Source organism: Phyllostomus hastatus, unplaced genomic scaffold, assembly GCF_019186645.2.
Source record: "Phyllostomus hastatus isolate PE091 unplaced genomic scaffold, TTU_PhHast_1.1 phas_contig_58, whole genome shotgun sequence".
NCBI classification, from domain to species: Eukaryota; Metazoa; Chordata; class Mammalia; order Chiroptera; family Phyllostomidae; genus Phyllostomus; species Phyllostomus hastatus.
Genome location: NW_025333916.1, coordinates 23465938 through 23486050, shown reverse-complemented (window position 1 = coordinate 23486050; position 20113 = coordinate 23465938). Strand labels below are relative to the sequence as shown.

Genomic DNA, 20113 nt, shown 5'->3' with positions numbered 1-20113 from the left:
TTTCCTGGGGACATTTTTTAGTCTTTCTGTTAGAAAATTTTTCCTTATTTGTCTCATTGTATCTTCAAGGAAGAAATGTGATCTCCATCCCACCTGACAGTGTCTTAGGTACCCTTCCCTAATGCTGCCAACTTTTTTTTCTTCCAGTTTAACTATTTTCAGTTCCACCCACTGTTCTTCATAGACCAAGATGTTAAAGCTTCCTTACAGTCCCTGGTCACTGTCCTTTAGATGTGTTTCATTGGTGGGAAGGGCACATGGAATGGGTGAGAGGAAAATTCAGGACTTCAGTCTTGGTCGTGCTTTAGTGCTTTTCTTACCAGATATCAAGTTGGATATACAGGTCCAGGGTTCAGGGAATTAAGGGTTGGCTGGATATATTAATTCAGAAGCCGTCATCAGCTTCCAAATCAATATATCCTATCATATTAGTGTAAATGAGAACAAGATGAAGTTGTCTAGAAAGAGCAATGTATTCGAAGAGGAAAGGCTTCGGGTCTAGCATTTCAAGGTTAAGGCCAAGAAAAAGGAGCCAGCAAGGACACTTATTTCAATACATTCGCTTATTTGTTTATGGTCTAGTTACTTGACAATGTCGTGACTCACACTGGACACCAGACTCCAGGATCATCGACCAGGTTAGGACTGTGAGAGTCGATGATTTCTATAGTTTTCATTACTATGTTTTCTTAAGTAGGTTTAAAAGTAACTTTTGACTATTACCATTCACAATTAGATATCAGTGGAGAGAGGATGCAGGCTTTGAGGAGCTCCATAATTTACATAATTTGGGGGCTCCCTTTAAGTAAAAGAAAACAAAGTTATTAATACACAGCTAAGTGCAGGGCTTTGAGAGACACCCATGCCAGTGAGGGACCTTGAAGTTGAAGCTTCTTTAGCTTTATGATAAATCCATTTGAATGTCAAATAAAATCCCTGAGTTTTTCCTATGGATGTTGTTGAGCCGCATCTCCAGGTCCTGCCCTTTGCCCAGCTGGTTCACTGGGCCTTACCCTTGGTTCTTTCTGTTAGAGTCGCCTTAGCCGTTGTCACCCCAACGTCCAGAGCTTTTGTAAATGTCTTCATTTTGCTGTGCCTCTCGTGTTCATGCCTTCACAGATTCAATAATCATGTCTTTGTTTGTCCAAGGACATAAATGACCCTGAGGCAGCCCACCATAGACCCCTTCCCAGGCTGACACTAAGCAGCTCTGTGTACGTGGTTTGCTACATACCAACCCATTTCTGCTATCACACTGTTCAGAGATCCTGCTCAATGTCTTGCTAAAACCCAGAGATAATGCTGTTTACTGTAGTCCCTCATTAGCCAAGTGAGTAACCTAATCAAAAAAGGAAATGCAGTTGGTAGGCTGTGGCTTAGAAATTCAAATCCTATTTCATTAATGGTATCTGCAATAAAGCCATTTATTTCCCCTATCTTCCTTCCTCTTCCAGTTTGACTGCATTTAATTAGAAAAATAAATTGACAAAAAAGGCTGTCTTTGCCTGGAGCGATATTTTTTCCATCTTTGTAAGAATAGGCCCTGGCTGGCGTAGCTCAGTGGATTGAGCACAGGCTGTGAACCAGGCATCGCAGGTTTGATTCCCAGTCAGGGCACATGCCTAGGTTGCAGGCCATGACCCCCAGCAACCGCACATTGATGTTTCTCTCTCTCTCTCTCTCCTTCCCTTCCCTCTCCAAAAATAAATAAATAAAATCTTAAAAAAAAAAAGAATAGGGGAGGGTAGCAATCCATGTGCTTGAGAAGTATGAGCAGGCGCAGGTCACTTCCCAAGTGCCCACTCTAGCAGGACAGCACGTATTGAATTGATCAAGTTCAGTGCAGTTCCGCAAACGTCAGGGAGCCTGGTGGGAGGCTGGGGAAACAGAGGTAGCTACGATACAGAGATATAGAAGATGTGTTTCCTCCTATTTAGGAACTTTTAGTCTAAGGGGCTAAAATAGCTACCATTTAGTGTGATGATAATTTCCAAACATTTTTAGAAGCCCCAGTTTCCAAGTCTAAGACTTAGTTGCAAGTTTCCTTGGCACTGCTCCCTTGTTAGATCCTCCTTATTGTTCACATCTGTTCGTTGAATGAATGTTGATTAAGTGCCACTGCGGGCTGGACACTTGTAAGAGCCAGTCCGTGCCCTTGAGGTGATCAGTGTCTAGGGTGTGTGTGGGAGTAGAGGCCTGGAGACAGCGGGGTGGTTAAGTGGGGAGGTTTGTTTCCTCTTTATGGCTGCAAGGCTGTGGCAGTTGTTCCCCTTCTCCATTCCATTCATCTCTCCTTCTTGAAGGGCTCTCTCCAGCCTGTCCCTGCATTGTCTCATCCTGCACAGTTGGCTGCTCTTTATCTGGGGGGACCAGGTTTTCCCTCCCAGAGAAGAAACCTGCCTGGCAATGCTGACTTTTTTCTTTGTTTTCCCCATAAATCATAATTTTCCAGTCATCAGCCTCCTTGCTATTTTTTATTAACCTTGACTTCCTCAGAATTCTTTGCAACCTTGTTTTCTTTTGGGGTCATTTTCTTCATTTCAAAAGAACTCTTCGGATACCGGTGGAAAGATGGAAAGTGGGGAGGTATTCCTCCAATTTTTTCACCTTCTCCTTGAACCTGGTGATTGCGCCTGCCACATAAAGAGCCTGTGACTAAGCACACACAGCGGGATCACACGCTTGGCTGCCATGCCCCTTGGGGCGGAATTTCAAAAATTAAAATAGACTAAAATTAAAAATTTTGCTATTAAAAATTTGGCAGTTGAGTTGTCCTAGATTTCTTCTCCAAAATGGATTATACAACATGAATAGTTTACACTGAGAGAGCCCTAAATGCGCTATAGTGGTGGTGATGAAGGTCCGTGCTAATTATTGTACAACATACCATGCTAAGTGGTCATGTTTGCTTTGGTCAGAAAACAATTTGAGCAACAACTACCCAGGGATGGTTACCATTTGCTTTTTCAGTTTTCTTAGCTTCCAAAATAGTTGATTCTTATCCCCTTTCTAGGAGATTGTCAAGTCAGAGGAAACAGTAAAACCCAAGACTTGTTATTTTGCTGTTTTGTGAGTCTTCACATGAAACGTAGGACAAATAGGCAAACAAAACAAAAATGTCTGTTTTCCTGCAATCTCAGGTAGAAAAATTCAGATTCTATAGATGACCCTTAGCACACGCACTGGTGGCCTCAGAGTTTGGTAGCCGAAGGCTGTATGAGACAGAGGAAGCCACTCTAAAACTAGAAGTTGAGTGGAGACCTGCCGGCTCAGGGGTGCCTGGACCACACGAAGTCTTTGCTTTTGCCCCTTCATCCTTTACCATCAAGGACAAAGCTCTGGTCCGTTGAATGTCTGGGTTGATTTATGAGATTTGCTGCGACCAAAAGAAGCCTGGAGTTGATGGCATGATTCTTCCTCACTGTTGAGACCATGAAACATGTGGCCATCATGTGGAGTGAGACAAAAATAGCACTGTCCACGAGCCACCGTCTGTTTTGGCCCTGGTTTGCTCTTCTGCATTCCCGTCCAATGGGAAGTACTGAGCAATGTATTGAACAATGTCTGAACCAATTTTTTTTCTGGTTTATGCTTGACTATTATTTTTTTGGAAAAACTTATTTTTAAATTACAGTTTACATTCAATATTATTTTGTATTAGTTCCAGGTGTACAGCAGAGTGCTTAGACACTCACATACTTTACAAAGTGCTCCCTCAGTATTTCCAGTGGCCACCTGACAACATACATAGTTATTACAGTTTGGTCGACTCTACTGCTATGCTGTACTTTATTTACATCCCTGTGACTATTTGGTAGCTGCCCTTTTGTACTAAATTCCTCCAGTGTATCAGCCAGGCCTTTTTGCCAGGCCCAGTGGAATAACAGAAAACATTTTATATCAGTGGTAAAATGACTCACATCACCTTCCCCTGTGACAATTTAATATTTTTTAAAGGGCATTTTTTGCATGGCAGGTACCTAGGGGTACTATTCAAAGTATTTTATAAGTGCCGTGGCACAGGCCCTGATCCTCCAAATGGTTACTGGCTTAGAGCAGAGTTCTGCAGCTCTCCTGCTGGACAAGAACAGAGAATGGAGAGGTGCTGGGGTGATGGCTGAGGTGTAAAGGAGTAGTGTGTGGGGTGGGGGGCGGTCAGGACAGAGGCTATGTACCTGCCAGTATCTCTGAAATCAGCCGTTTGTCATCCAATGGTCCCATGATACCTACTAATAGATGGAGATGATGAATCAGTGATTACATTCACTTAAACCTTTTCTTTCTTTGTGATTATTTTTTAAATCCCAGATTGGGGAGTTACTGAGTACCACCCATCCTGCCAACAAAGCTAGTTTAACCCTCTTCTGCCCCGAAGAAGGGGACTGGAAGAACTCCAATCTTGACAGACACAACCTCCAAGACTTCATCAATATTAAACTCAACTCAGCTTCTATATTGCCAGAAATGGAAGGACTTTCCGAGTTTACTGAGTATCTCTCCGAATCCGTGGAAGTCCCCTCTCCCTTTGACATCCTGGAACCTCCCACATCGGGGGGCTTTCTAAAGCTCTCCAAGCCCTGTTGCTACATTTTTCCAGGAGGGAGGGGCGATTCTGCCTTGTTTGCGGTGAACGGATTCAATATGCTCATCAATGGAGGGTCAGAAAGAAAATCCTGCTTCTGGAAGCTCATCAGACACCTGGACCGAGTAGACTCCATCCTGCTCACCCACGTCGGGGACGACAACCTGCCTGGAATAAACAGCATGCTGCAGCGGAAGATCGCAGAGCTGGAGGAGGAACAGTCCCAGGGCTCCACCACCAACAGCGACTGGATGAAAAACCTCATCTCCCCTGACTTAGGAGTTGTGTTTCTCAACATCCCGGAAAATCTGAAAAACCCAGAGCCAAACATCAAGATGAAGAGAAGCATAGAAGAGGCTTGCTTCACCCTCCAGTACCTAAACAAATTGTCCATGAAACCAGAACCTCTGTTCAGAAGTGTGGGCAATACTATCGATCCTGTCATTCTTTTCCAGAAAATGGGAGTTGGTAAACTTGAGATGTACGTGCTTAATCCAGTCAAGAGCAGCAAGGAAATGCAGTACTTTATGCAGCAGTGGACTGGCACCAACAAAGACAAGGCTGACCTGATCCTGCCTAATGGTCAAGAAATAGATATTCCGATTTCCTACTTAACCTCTGTCTCATCTTTGATCGTGTGGCATCCAGCAAACCCTGCAGAGAAAATCATCCGAGTCCTGTTTCCTGGAAACAGCACCCAATACAATATTCTGGAAGGACTAGAGAAGCTCAAACATTTAGACTTCCTGAAACAGCCGCTGGCCACCCAGAAGGATCTAACTGGCCAGGGGGCCACTCCTGCTGTGAAACAGGTAAAACTGAAACAGAGGGCTGATAGCCGAGAAAGCCTGAAACCAGCCACGAAAACACTTGCCAGCAAATCTGTGAGAAAGGAGTCTAAAGAAGAAACCCCTGAGGTCACAAAAGCCAACCACGTCGAAAAGCCACCCAAGGTTGAAAGCAAAGAAAAAGTAACCGTGAAAAAAGACAAGCCCGTAAAAACAGAGAGCAAACCTCCAGTGACGGAAAAGGAAACGCCCAGCAAAGAAGAACAGACTCCGGTCAAAGCTGAGGCGGCTGAAAAGCAAGCCACAGATGTCAAACCCAAAGTCACCAAGGAGAAGATGGTGAAGAAGGAGACAAAAGCAAAGTCTGAAGAGAAGAAAGAGGAGAAGGAAAAGCCAAAGAAAGAAGTGGTGAAAAAGGAGGACAAGACACCAATCAAGAAGGAGGAAAAACCAAAAAAGGAAGAGGTGAAAAAGGAAGTCAAAAAAGAAATCAAGAAAGAAGAGAAAAAAGAATCCAAGAAGGAGGTTAAGAAAGAAACACCACTGAAGGAAGCCAAAAAGGAAGTTAAGAAGGAAGACAAGAAGGAAGTGAAAAAGGAAGAAAAAGAACCCAAAAAAGAAATTAAGAAACTTCCTAAAGACACAAAGAAATCATCTACTCCTCTATCCGAAGCAAAAAAACCTGCTGCATTAAAACCAAAAGTACCCAAGAAGGAAGAATCTGTCAAGAAAGATTCTGCTGCTGCTGGAAAGCCAAAGGAGAAGGGAAAAATTAAAGTCGTAAAGAAGGAAGGCAAGGCAACTGAGGCTGCAGCGGCAGCCATTGGCACTGTGGCCACTGCAGCAGCTGCGGTGGCAGCAGCTGGAATAGCAACCACTGGCCCTGCCAAAGAACTGGAAGCTGAGAGGTCCCTTATGTCATCCCCTGAGGATCTAACCAAGGACTTTGAAGAGCTGAAGGCTGAAGAGGTCGATGTAGCAAAAGACATCAAGCCTCAGCTGGAGCTGATTGAAGATGAAGAGAAACTGAAGGCATCTGAGCCAGTCGAAGCTTATGTCATCCAGAAAGAGACAGAAGTCATCAAAGGCCCTGCCGAGTCCCCGGATGAGGGAATCACCACCACTGAAGGGGAGGGTGAATGTGAGCAAACACCCGAGGAGCTGGAGCCAGCTGAGAAGCAGGGGGTGGATGACATTGAAAAATTTGAAGACGAAGGAGCAGGTTTTGAAGAATCTTCAGAGACCGGAGACTACGAAGAGAAGGCAGAAACTGAGGAGGCTGAGGAGCCAGAAGAGGATGGTGAAGAAAACATATGTGTGAGCACCTCCAAGCACAGCCTCGCGGAGGACGAGGAAAGTGCCAAGGCCGAGGCCGACGTGCACATCAAGGAGAAGAGGGAGTCTGTGGCCAGTGGCGATGACCGAGCAGAGGAAGACATGGATGAGGCAGTGGAGAGAGAAACTGAACAGTCTGAGGAGGAGGGTGATGAGGAGGACAAAGCGGAGGATGCCAGAGAGGAAGAATATGAGCCTGAAAAAGCTGAGGCTGAAGATTATGTGATGGCCGTGGTGGACAAGGCTGCAGAGGCCATTGGTGCTGAGGATCAGTACGGATTCCTCACCACTTCACCCAAGCAACTGGGAGCCCAGTCTCCTGCCCGGGAACCTGCATCTTCAATTCATGATGAAACTTTACCTGGAGGCTCGGAAAGTGAGGCCACTGCTTCTGATGAGGAGAATCGAGAAGACCAGCCTGAAGAATTCACTGCCACATCTGGCTACACTCAGTCTACCATTGAGATATCCAGTGAGCCCACCCCAATGGATGAGATGTCTACTCCTCGCGATGTGATGAGTGATGAGACCAACAATGAAGAGACAGAATCCCCATCCCAAGAATTTGTAAACATCACCAAATACGAGTCTTCACTGTATTCTCAGGAATATGCCAAACCTGCTGTCACGTCACTCAATGGCTTGTCTGAAGGGTCCAAAACAGATGCCACTGATGGGAAAGATTACAATGCTTCAGCCTCCACCATCTCACCACCGTCATCCATGGAGGAAGACAAATTTAGCAAATCTGTGTTACGTGATGCTTACAGCACGGAAGAGAAAGACAGGAAAGCCAGTGCCACATTGGAGATCAAAGACACTGTCACAGCGGTTTCAGATGAAAAACTTAGTCCATCCAAGAGCCCGTCCCTGAGTCCATCTCCACCATCACCCATAGAAAAGACCCCCCTGGGTGAACGCAGTGTGAACTTTTCTCTGACACCCAATGAGATTAAAGCCTCAGAAAAGGCAGAAGCAGCCCCAGTGTCTCCCGAGGTGACCCAGGAAATAGTCGAGGAACATTGCGCGAGTCCTGAGGATAAGACCCTGGAAGTGGTGTCCCCATCTCAGTCTGTGACTGGCAGTGCTGGCCACACCCCTTACTACCAATCTCCCACCGAGGAGAAGTCTAGTCACCTCCCCACAGAAGTCACCGGAAAATCATCAGCGGTTCCAGCGAGCTTTGAATTCGGTGAAGCCAAAGATGAGAATGAAAGGGCCTCCGTAAGCCCCATGGATGAACCTGTTCCTGACTCGGAGTCTCCTATTGAAAAAGTTTTGTCTCCTCTACGGAGCCCTCCCCTAATTGGATCCGAGTCTGCATACGAAAGTTTTCTAAGTGCCGATGACAAGGCTCCTGGTAGATGTACCGAAAGCCCCTTTGAAGGAAAAGATGGAAAACAAGGCTTTCCAGAACAAATAAGCCCAGTTTCTGACATGACTTCCACTGGTCTTTTCCAAGACAAACAGGACGGGAAAAGCACAGACTTTATACCAATAAAGGAAGGATTTGGTCAACAAAAGAAAACTGACGATGTCGAAGCCATGAGTTCTCAGCCAGGACTGGCTTTGGATGAAAGGAAGTTGGGAGGAGATGTTTCTCCTACACAAATAGATGTCAGTCAGTTTGGATCTTTTAAAGAAGACACGAAGATGTCCATCTCTGAAGGAACTGTTTCAGACAAGTCAGCTACTCCTGTTGATGAAGGTGTAGCAGAGGACACATATTCTCATATGGAGGGTGTGGCCTCAGTCTCCACAGCTTCTGTGGCTACAAGCTCATTTCCAGAGCCAACAACAGATGATGTGTCTCCTTCTCTGCATGCTGAGGTTGGCTCCCCCCATTCCACAGAAGTAGACGACTCCCTTTCCGTGTCTGTCGTGCAAACGCCTACCACTTTTCAGGAAACAGAAATGTCTCCATCGAAAGAAGAATGCCCAAGACCAATGTCAATTTCTCCACCAGACTTCTCCCCTAAAACAGCCAAATCCAGGACACCAGTTCAAGATCATAGATCTGAACAATCCTCGATGTCTATTGAATTTGGTCAAGAATCCCCTGAGCACTCCCTTGCTATGGACTTTAGTCGACAGTCTCCAGATCACCCTACGATGGGTGCAAGTGTGCTTCACATCACTGAGAACGGGCCAACTGAGGTGGACTACAGTCCTTCTGACATGCAGGACTCTAGTTTATCACATAAGATACCGCCCATGGAGGAGCCATCCTACACCCAAGATAATGATCTTTCTGAGCTCATCTCAGTATCTCAGGTCGAGGCCTCCCCATCCACCTCTTCTGCACATACCCCTTCTCAGATAGCTTCTCCTCTCCAAGAAGATACTCTATCCGATGTTGTTCCTCCCAGAGATATATCCTTATATGCCTCACTCACCTCTGAAAAAGTACGAAGTCTGGAAGGAGAGAAACTATCACCAAAATCTGATATCTCTCCACTCACCCCAAGAGAGACCTCTCCTTTATATTCACCCAGTTTTTCAGATTCTACCTCTGCAGTCAAAGAGAACATAGCAGCTTGCCACACTTCTGCTCCTCCACCAGCAGAAGCAGCATCCACAGAGCCCTACAGCTTCCGTGCCTCTATGCTATTTGATACAATGCAACACCATCTAGCCTTGAATAGAGACTTGACTACATCTAGTGTGGAGAAGGACAATGGAGGGAAGACACCTGGTGACTTTAGCTATGCCTATCAGAAGCCTGAGAAAACAACTAGGTCCCCAGAAGAAGAAGGTTATGACTATGAGTCATATGAGAAAACCACCCGAACCCCGGATGTTAGTGGCTATTACTATGAGAAGACAGAAAGAGCCACTAAATCCTCGTGTGACAGTGGCTACTCCTATGAGACCATTGAAAAAACCACCAAGACCCCTGAAGATGGTGGCTATGCCTATGAAATTACTGAAAAGACCACACGAACCCCCGAAGAGGGTGGGTACTCATATGAGATACGTGAGAAGACGATAAGAACCCCCGAAATGGGTGGTTACAGCTACGAGAAGACCGAGAGGTCTAGAAGATTGCTGGATGACATCAGCAACGGCTATGACGACTCTGAAGATGGTGGCCGCGGTCTTGGAGACTCCAGCTACTCTTATGAGACCACGGAGAAAATTGCCAGTTACCCTGAATCTGAAAGTTACACCTATGAGACTTCTACAAAAACGACACGAAGCCCCGATGCTTCCACATACTGTTATGAGACTGCAGAAAAAATCACTAGAACCCCCCAGGGGTCTACATATTCCTATGAGTCTTCAGACCAGGGCTACACCACAGAGAAGAAGTCCCCCTCAGAGGCTCGCCAGGATGTCGACTTATGCCTTGTGTCCTCCTGTGAATACAAGCACCCCAAGACAGAGCTGTCACCCTCCTTCATCAATCCCAATCCTCTTGAGTGGTTTGCCAGTGAAGAGCCCACTGAAGAGTCTGAGAAGCCCCTCACCCAGTCTGGGGGAGCCCCACCACCTCCCGGAGGTAAGCCACAGGGGCGACAATGTGATGAAACCCCTCCCACCTCAGTCAGTGAGTCGGCCCCATCGCAGACTGACTCCGATGTTCCCCCAGAGACTGAAGAGTGCCCCTCCATCACAGCCGATGCGAACATCGACTCTGAAGATGAATCTGAAACCATCCCCACAGACAAAACTGTCACCTACAAACACATGGACCCACCTCCAGCCCCTATGCAGGACCGCAGCCCTTCTCCACGTCACCCTGACGTGTCCATGATGGACCCGGAGGCCTTGGCCATTGAGCAGAACCTGGGCAAAGCTCTGAAGAAAGACCTGAAAGAGAAGACCAAAACCAAAAAGCCAGGTACGAAGACCAAATCCTCTTCACCTGTCAAAAAGAGCGATGGGAAGTCCAAGCCCTCTGCTGCTTCACCAAAACCAGGGGGCTTGAAAGAATCCTCAGATAAGGTGTCCAGAGTGGCTTCTCCTAAGAAGAAGGAGTCTGTGGAAAAAGCAACAAAACCTACCACCACACCTGAGGTCAAAGCTGCACGTGGGGAAGAGAAAGACAAGGAGACCAAGAACGCCACCAACGCCTCCACATCCAAATCGGTCAAGACGGCAACTGCAGGTAGGTGCTGGGGCCAGTATCCACAGCGGTTACACTTTTACCTGGAGCCTTTGAGTTTCCTTTTGACTTTGCCCCGGGGAACTGAGAGGGCACACCTGGTGCGCTCCCTTCCTTTTACTATTCTCTTCTGCCAAAAGGTTTCCGTTTCAGTTCAGTGTTGTCCACAGGCGTGGGGATAGCTCAGCATGTGGCCCAGAGCAGCTCTGATTCACCAGATGAGGTTCCTAGGTGGGCCCATTCGGCACACAGCAACTGCAGCTGTGTTCTAAATCTTCAGAACCAAGGAGGCGTGTTTCAAGCTCCTTTGGAAGACTGTGTGGCAGTGGCTTCAGCCACGCTGACCCCAGAACGAAGCTCAGGTGACACAGTCCAGGAGCTCCCAGAGGCCTGGGGAGAGCCAGAATGCCAAGCCAACCCTGGAATGACAACTATAGGGCCCAAAATTTAGATTTCATTTTTTAAATAAAATTTTAAAAAATAAAATTAGAACATTTTAAAATTAAAAAGTATGACATTTTTAATTTTTAAGAAGTTACCATGCTAGAGCTATATATCTCCATTAAAGGCAATGCTCTGTGCTTTTTTTTTAAATTGGCCTACAAATACCGTAATTTGAGTTGTCCAGTGGGTATTCTGAGCAAATTGAGAGAAGGGCATCGGAGCCTCTTCTCACACCCCTCTTAACCCACGGCCTCACTAACAGACTCAGAATCCTATTTCAGATTGCAGTCGCCCATCAGGAGCAATGTCCCTAGCTCCTGATCATTCCTGTTTTGGTCCCAATTCCCAGACTTATCACATCCTCAGCAGTACCTGCGTTTTGATGGAACAGGTCTCTGACAGCCCAGATTTATTTTGTTTCTTTAAACCAATCACAGGAATTTGTATGAATACATTTTACTTGCTTTATGTAGATATTCCAGGATTTTAGACTATAGTTCATAAAATAATATGAATTGACTCAAATATATAAAGCAAAATAATAAGTTCAATAAGGGAAAATTTGATAGATAGACCTTGGGACTCTCAAATTCAGTGCACTTTATTAAGTATTACAACTGCAAAGTTTTACTGTAAGCAACATGGAAGATCAATACCAAGGCTCCTCATCAGATTTCCTTTTTTTACATGCAAATGGAAGAATTGCATTCATGCTTAGACTTAATGGAACTTGGGAGAAAATGTGAAATTTATTCAAAGAGATAATAACCAACTGAAATTTGCTACCCATCTTGCCAAACACACACACTCTAGCCCACATAATTGATTTTTTAAAAACATTTTTGTCATTTGAAGAAATAATTTTAAGGCAAAGTAATAAATAAAGATGAATTAATTAGAATGTACTTAGAAGATGCTTTTCCAATACATTTCTCAAAAGACAGAATTGTACTATTAATTGATTTTTAAAACAAAGCTGGGTTAACTTCTGGCAGTTTCCTCAATTTATGCTTCTGTATGAGAGATACTCAGTTGGTGTTGATGATAGTGATTTAGTTTATAAGGGAAAATTGCAGGCATTTTTAATGATTAAAACAACGTAACTCACAAGCTTCTACTGTCAGTCATAGTTCTTTGGGAGGCCTACACATGGATATCTGAGGGCTTTCAGCTCAGTTCATTCAAATGGCTGGTTAACCTACTTGTAAAATGAGTCATTTTATGAGTCAATATTAGATAATAATATTTATTATCTAAATATCAGTTTGGCCGATTCTCATCAATCCCCCAGACCCTAAAAACTGGACAGGTGAGGGAGTTCACTGGTGGTTTTGACTCTGGGATGCCAGTCTTTAAACAACCTGTGGAGAAGGAAATAGGATTTAGCATACGGGATCCAGCTGGTATTTTATCATAAATGACTTAACAGCAGTGGTCTAAAACCAGCTGCACATTAGAATTGTCTGGGGTGCTTTTAAAAGATGATGGTGCCCAGGCCCCCGCCCCAACCCCATTAAGTCAGAAGCTCTGGGGTGTGGGGCCTGGGCATCAGTATTAAGCATTAAGTACTAATAAGTTTTAGAGATTCTCATTATGCAGTCAGTGTGAAGAACCACTGCCTTAGAATGCTAGTTCTATTAATGTTTCAAAAAGTTTAAACCTTCAACTAGAACAAGTCAGAAAGTCAGCTCACCAAACAAGGTGCCAAGAAACCTTAGGGGTCATCTGAATCTTTGCTTTGCCCAGGCTTCTTCTAATTTAGACCAGGGATTTTGGCAACCAGGCGCCCCTTTCTCCAGTCTGGTATGTCCTGGTTGGCCAGAGAGAAAGCACCGTCTTTCATAGCCTTCCTCTCACTTCAGTTTGGTATACAGTCTTGTCTAGCAAGAGGTGTTTCACCTTCAGCCTACTGTGCTGAGGAGAGAAAGAAGCCTTCCATCAGTTTGTGAATGAGGTTAAGGTGCCACACGCCTTGGAAATCATATGAAGTTCAGATCTGAACCAGTTTCTAGATCAAATATTAGGGTATAATGCTCAGCTGTGAGCAACATTGCTCTCAAATGAGATTCTGACATGGATTATTAGCATCACTTAACTATGGTTTACAAGTGAAGATGCTTCCTTTTGACTTTTAAAATCTGTTTCTTACATCACTTTTCAAATTAAGACGCATATTAGCAGTTGACTAGGAGTATTATTGTCATCTAGTTCCATCTTTTGGAAAGGCCTTGAAACTCTTCTTATTTCCTCATGGGTTGGTTGTCTACAGAGGGAAACCATTCCATTCTCATTTCTTCTGGTGAGACAGCAAACGTTACATCTTCTCAGTCGCTGGTGTGAAATGCCCGCTACCAGAGGGAAGTGTCCCATCTCTCCTTTGCAAGTCCTGTGGATCTTCTTGTGGATGGGCAGGGAGGTGTACTGGAGCTGGGCATCTCTTTGCATTCTTGTGACCCTGGCTTTCTCTTTGTTCGTTTACCAAAGGACCAGGAACCACCAAGACGGCCAAACCCTCAGCTGTGCCTCCTGGCCCCCCTGTGTACTTGGACCTGTGCTATATCCCCAACCACAGCAATAGTAAGAATGTCGATGTTGAATTTTTCAAGAGAGTAAGGTCGTCCTACTATGTGGTGAGTGGGAATGACCCTGCTGCTGAGGAGCCCAGCCGGGCTGTCCTGGATGCCTTGTTGGAAGGGAAGGCCCAGTGGGGCAGCAACATGCAGGTAAGAGCTCCAGGACAATATCTGCACTGCACCGGGGGCCGTGCCTGCAGGTGGAGGGCAGGAATTGTGCTTCCAGAGGCATCCTTGTGCTTGTGCATCCACATGAGGTGCCTGAGGGCCAGTCACACGTGAAATACCTCGAGGACAAAGTGGATTTCACACACAGGAGATAGCCTAAAATGTCATTCTGGGTACTAATAACAGCCATGGCCTGGGAGGAAAGCCACTCTACCACCCTCAGGCAGCCCAAGATTACCTGCCATTCCTGCTAATATATCAAGAATAAATGTGTACAAATGAAAGTACACATTCATGACAATGTGCTTACTCTTGACAATATGCAGGAAGGGCATATGAAATATGAAAGCTCTCATATTTCTGTGTGAGAGCTGCTAAGGGATTGCCTTTACGCCTTTTTGTTTCACAAATAAACCAAAGCTAGCAGTATGGCTGTTTAGATATTAACTGTCAATGTGGAATTCTACAGGAGGGGCATTACTGAAGATGGTCCCCAAGAGGATGTCCCCAGCTCACAAACATGACAGGCCACCAGCCACTCATTACTTGGGCTGTGATCCTTGCTTATCTAAGTTCTGTTTGTCTGCAGAGTCACCTAGTAAACTGTACTTGCATAACACTAAGTAGAAAGACTTGTTAATCATGTGAAATCTCACAAGAAGCCCCAGAGGACTCTTAATGAATACTGGATGGAATTTTTACTATTCAAGCCAGTACCCACCCGCCCATCCACCCCGCTCCTCTACCCCTAACCACATGTACAAATTAAAGCTACAGATCTTTGTGCTCAGAACAGAATGTGAATTACACACACTAGAGAGCTGTGAGCTGCATTAATAACCAGTGCTCTTTGGGTCAAATATGCAGTGTCCTTGATGCAAAATGTACCAGGTGTGTTAAAGGAAATACAAGAAATTCCACCTTAACTGAGGCACTTCTGTTAAAACTAAAGGACCGAACTGACGGTGAATATGGATGAACCAATTGACTAGTCATTGGTTGTTTCTGGTTCCAGTCTTCAACTTGCCCCCGCAAAACACTTGATTTTTTTTTTTGCAGTTTTATTCTGGTTCCTAGAAATTATAAGTTGAAGAAAAGTCCTGTCCATTTCTTGAGGAAAAGATAAATTTTCCATTCTTTACTCTTCTTTCTAATTGTCTAATTAATACCTTATTGTTGTTCTTTTTTTTTTAATCTGATTTCTGGCTCTGCCCTTAAACAGCTGTTTTCTCCGTCCCTGCAGGTGACTCTGATCCCGACTCATGACTCAGAGGTGATGAGGGAATGGTACCAGGAGACCCACGAGAAACAGCAAGACCTCAACATCATGGTCCTGGCAAGCAGCAGCACTGTGGTTATGCAAGATGAATCCTTCCCTGCATGCAAGATTGAACTGTAAAGACCAAGGCCAGCCACACCACAGGCTTTGAACTTTGTTTCCAGAAATTCTTCAATTTGAAACTACCTTTTCTAAAAAGTCAATTAGTCTAAATAAGTTGCTGAACTGTCACCTGCCAAAAGCTATACTCTGTCATGGTGGTGCGAGTCACTAACACTTCTCAGTTTTTGCTGATTGCTAAGGGAAGTAACAGCATTCCCACAATAGGGTTCAAATTACTGCAAAATGACCTACCCCAGTTCATCTCTGCTGACCATTTGGAAAACAAGCACTAGCAAACCCAACTGACTTCTGCTAGGTAGAGGCATTTGTCTTATAGAGAGAGAGAGAGAAAGCAAGAGAGAGAGAGACAGAGAGAGTGCGCACACAAAGAGGGAGAACACAGGAGAGAGAGAAAGAGAGAATGAAAAGGAAGACGAACGCAAAAGAAGGAGATGTAATGGTAGAGAGCGCTGGTGAGATACCCAGAGAGAAAAGGAGAGAACAGGGTGGGGTAAGGAAGAGAAAAGAAACAATAATTTGGGCTGCATCTTCTCAGCCAATCTGTATTCTGTAGTCCACACAGGCAAAGTTTTCAACTGGTGTCAGTCTGAGTTGTCAAAAAAGGTCTTCATTTTCTAAAACAAATTGGCTGGAAGAACACAAAAAGAACAAAACTTATTATGAGGGTGTGTGAGATTTTCACGCCTTAATTAAGCGCCCTCAGTGTGAAGGCCGCACATTGACATATAACATAGTGAGTGTAGGCTGGACACACAAGTGGTTTGAACCCCATTCAGAACTCTCAGACTCTTCAAACACATGAGTAGGTTGATCTAAGGCATGCTCCCAGCATCTGTGCACCCAGTTAGCCCACTCTGAGTCAATTAACCTGCATGCGGAAACACCCAAGTCCACCCCAATCAACAAGCAAATACCAAAGCAGTTGGGAGTACATATGGTAGACAATTTGCCTTAGAAAGTGACTTGAATGTACAAAGATTCTTGATGCACTTATTATTTTTAAATGTGAGACAGCAAGTTTATAAAACATCCATGTAGGATTATAGCTACTCCAGTTACAGGAGCATGTGTGTGCGCGTGTGGGGTGCTGGAAGCCGACCTGAACGGTGCAACGGTTTGATGCTGGGTCATGCCTGCGGAGTGCCACCTTGGTGCCCCTCTGGCCCCTCAGCCAAACGAGTTGAGCCTTTCATAGCTTCTTCACTACCGCAAGTTCAAGATTGAAATGGCTTCTATGATCAGAACTGGGAAAACAGTGAATCATATGGTGGAAGAGGTTCGCAGCAAGTGTACAGTCTTTAGCTTCCTTTGTCTTACATTGGCTTTTTTTAAATTTTCCATTAATTTCAGTATAATTATGGGAACAAGTGTACAGAAGAATTTTTTTTTAGATTTGTCAGAACTTTTCATAGATGAACTTTTTAACAAATGTTTTCATTTGCAGGAAAATGCAAAGAAAATTTTCAAGTGACAGTTTTTTTTTTAAGTGTTTCCTAAGACAAAAAAATGAATAATGTTTTTTGAAGTTCTGGTGAGATTGAAGTCTGATAATGCAGTAATAATATTTATTAAAACCCATAACTACCAGGAATAGACTGATACCTCCCACCCCTTGATTCCCATAATGTAAAAATCTGAGTATGTGCTATTTGAGAGTGCGGGAGAATGGCGTGGTAGGCTACTTTTCCAGGCCTTTACATTACCCAGTGATATCCTACATTCTTCTTTCAAGATCTTCAACCATGAGGTAAAAGGGCCAAGTCAAGTTCAAAGAACCCTAGTGAAAATTTGCTTTGGGATTTCTTCCCCGGAAAAAAAAATAAAAGACATAATACATTGAAAGAAAATGAATTTCCAACTCCTACTGTTCATCATGTAGAGTTCAGATACCATTCCCATCATTGTCATCATTGAACTATGAATCTGGGAAGCCAGATCATGATTCAAAATTTATGGCAAGTCGCAAGCCACAGACCAGTGCACCTGGCGTTCAGATGTGGCAAACTTCTCAGTGACGATTGTGCTGTGCTGTCACGTCACGTTTCCTGCAGACTCTAAGATCCACGGAGTAGTGAACAATGACCTCATTTTATTTTCTGTGTTAGTTATTTATTTCAAAGTTAACATTTTAGTTTATTTTTGTCTGATAAAGTGTATGTTTTGCACTGCTAACTGCTATGAGGGTTTAACCAATGCTTCTTCGGGGTCCCTTCACTGAGGACCTATGCAGTCTATTTAATGCTGTGAATTACATTTTCAAATGTTTAATTTTAAAAAAAAATTAATATTCTATTTTTTTAGGTTTCTCTAGAAATTCAGCTTTTATTTATTACTCCATTTTTTCAAGTCCTTAAGAACAACACTTTGATTAAGGGTACAAAAAATTATCACATGATGAAAACTCATTGTGACAACATTGAATTTCATTGAGTATAAACTTGTCTACTTCAAACTTATTTAATTAGACAACCTAAGATACCCAAGATAATTATCTAATGATTGGTTGTTGAGTTAGCCTACATAATGCATGGAAAGAGAAACAGATTTCCAGTCTTTTTGCCAAATCCAGACCTCTGGTTGATTTTTCCTTGATAGAAGATGAAATTATTCTCCAATTCCTCAAATTCAACTTATTTAACATGTATATTCTTTTGCTTTTAGAAAATGCAAACATTTTAGGAGAATTATAGCCAGTCTTCAATTATGATTCTATCCCACTTCTTTCTTTCTTCCTTCTTTTCTTTTCTTCTCTTTCTTTTCTTCTTTCTTTCTTTCTTTCTTTCTTTCTTTCTTTCTTTCTTTCTTTCTTTCTTTCTTTCTTTCTTTCTTTCTTTCTCTTCCTTTTGGATTTAATAGGGAAAATATACAAAAGCTGTTACTGGTCAGCTGGCTCTTTTTCCTATGAAACATATCAGTCCTCTTCCCCATCCACTGTTCTCAGTGACAACCACAGAGCCTGAGGATACCAGGAAAACCAATATTTGCATTACAGGTTGTTCCTGACCTTCCAGAAACCTTTTCTACCTGGGTGACTAACCTAATTTTACTAGTTCCATAAACACACAATTAGTTTAGTAACAGCCATCACAACGTACTGTGTGCATTCATGGTGAGAGCTAAAGATTAACACAGACTTCGAGGAGCTGTATTCATACCGGTTACTTAATCCAATTGCGTAGATTGAATATTTGAGTGGAAAGAATTTACACTCTGTTTAAGTGATGGGATTCCATCAAGATAGCATTCATGATCATGACCTTTTTGGTAGTATTCTTAAGCAAAATTCTACAGAGACTAAATGTTAGAGATTATCCTCCATTTTCAATTTGAACTAATTCTCTCCCCTTTCTCAAACCCAACCCTTGTGCATGCTTTCTCAGTCTTGTGGTGGGACTGGGTACAATGACTAACTAACCCCCCTCCCCCAAATGCCATTTCCATGGAGTTAAAAAAAATTTTTTTTCTTAACCTTACATATCATAGTGAATGGTTTCCCCAGTGTATATGAATGTTTTAAGTGTCTCCAATAGCTTATGCAGTTTAGGAGCTTTTCAATACTCACTTAATAAGATTAAATCATTTGCTAATTGGAAATTTTGCCACCTTCCATTTTTCCTGAATTACCAAATCCCAGCTCTCAGGAGCTGTTCTGTGATTCTGAAATTGCCTCTCTTAGTCACAGGAGGTTCTTGCTCAGTGATGATATTGTGAGTTAGATTAATAACCTTTTTTTTTGTGCTCAGATTTAGAAGAAAAGATCCTGTTTCCATTTGAAAGGAACTGTAAGCTTTTCTCTTCTACCCAACTGAACAACACACCAAAAGCAGCCTAGGGATGAGCATTTCTTTGAAAGCAATTAGGTTATTCACCTGGTATTAAAAATGATTTACTGTTTTAAAATTCTGTGACTTTCTTAAGTTGATTTAAAAGGCAACATCGAAAACTAAAATGGGAAAAAAAATAGCTTCTCTGCACTCGTTTGGAGCTCCCCAAGTAGGAACCATCGAGATGAGACATCAAGACCAGGTTGCCTTTTCTAGAACACCCTGCAGCAGGTCTGAGTGCGCTCACCACGCTGAATGCAGCCTTCTCTTTCCGGCCCTGGAAAGAAGTGGCCTTGAGCCCAGCAGAGAGGCACCTCCCACTCCTCTCTCTTGTTCTGAACGGTGTTTGTGTCAGTCTGCAGCTGTGTATGGTATTATGTCTTATAATCCTGCATCACTTCTATCCTATCCAGTCATATCTAATGTAGAAAATTAGTTTCCAGTGAAAGTAATATGTAGTGCTTTTATGATATTTGTGTGCAATATCCCCTCTTCCATTGAGGATATTTGATGTAAAAGAAAAAAAAACTCAGTTCCACAATAAAATACAAAAGTGGCAAAAGTTCATGTATGTGCTGTCTTATGTTTTGTGTTACTGATTTGGGATTTGCTGCCCATGGGGTGCAGGGGAAGTAGCAAACCTTGGAGATGGTCCTGATACTATTTCTCTAACTGCTACCTCATTATCTTGTATAACGAAGCCCTAGAGGACTTTGGGGTCTTAGGACAGAAACTAGGAAGTGAGGGAAAGAGACAGTGAACATTGCTTAAAAAGAAAAATAACATGTACCAGAGTGGTTGGAGGGGCGGTATTGAAAGGGCTTCCTATATGAACCACAACATGAACCCCAAACCAGGTGTCCCTCTGAGCTCTGCCACACCTGGCTGC

At 43.6% G+C, this 20113-nt stretch overlaps 1 protein-coding gene across 4 annotated transcripts in view; it reads left to right on the top strand.

The window, feature by feature from the left end:
* MAP1B (microtubule associated protein 1B) overlaps positions 1-19786 on the top strand; it is a 93896-nt gene extending 74110 nt beyond the window's left edge. For all 4 annotated transcript variants that reach the window (XM_045847741.1, XM_045847742.1, XM_045847743.1 and 1 more), the window contains 3 exons: positions 4309-10816; positions 13742-13980; positions 15242-19786. In XM_045847741.1, the coding sequence (XP_045703697.1) occupies positions 4309-10816; positions 13742-13980; positions 15242-15397 (6903 nt within the window). In that variant the 3' untranslated portion in view covers positions 15398-19786. The remainder of the gene's footprint in view (positions 1-4308; positions 10817-13741; positions 13981-15241) is intronic.
* Positions 19787-20113: the final 327 nt, after the last annotated feature.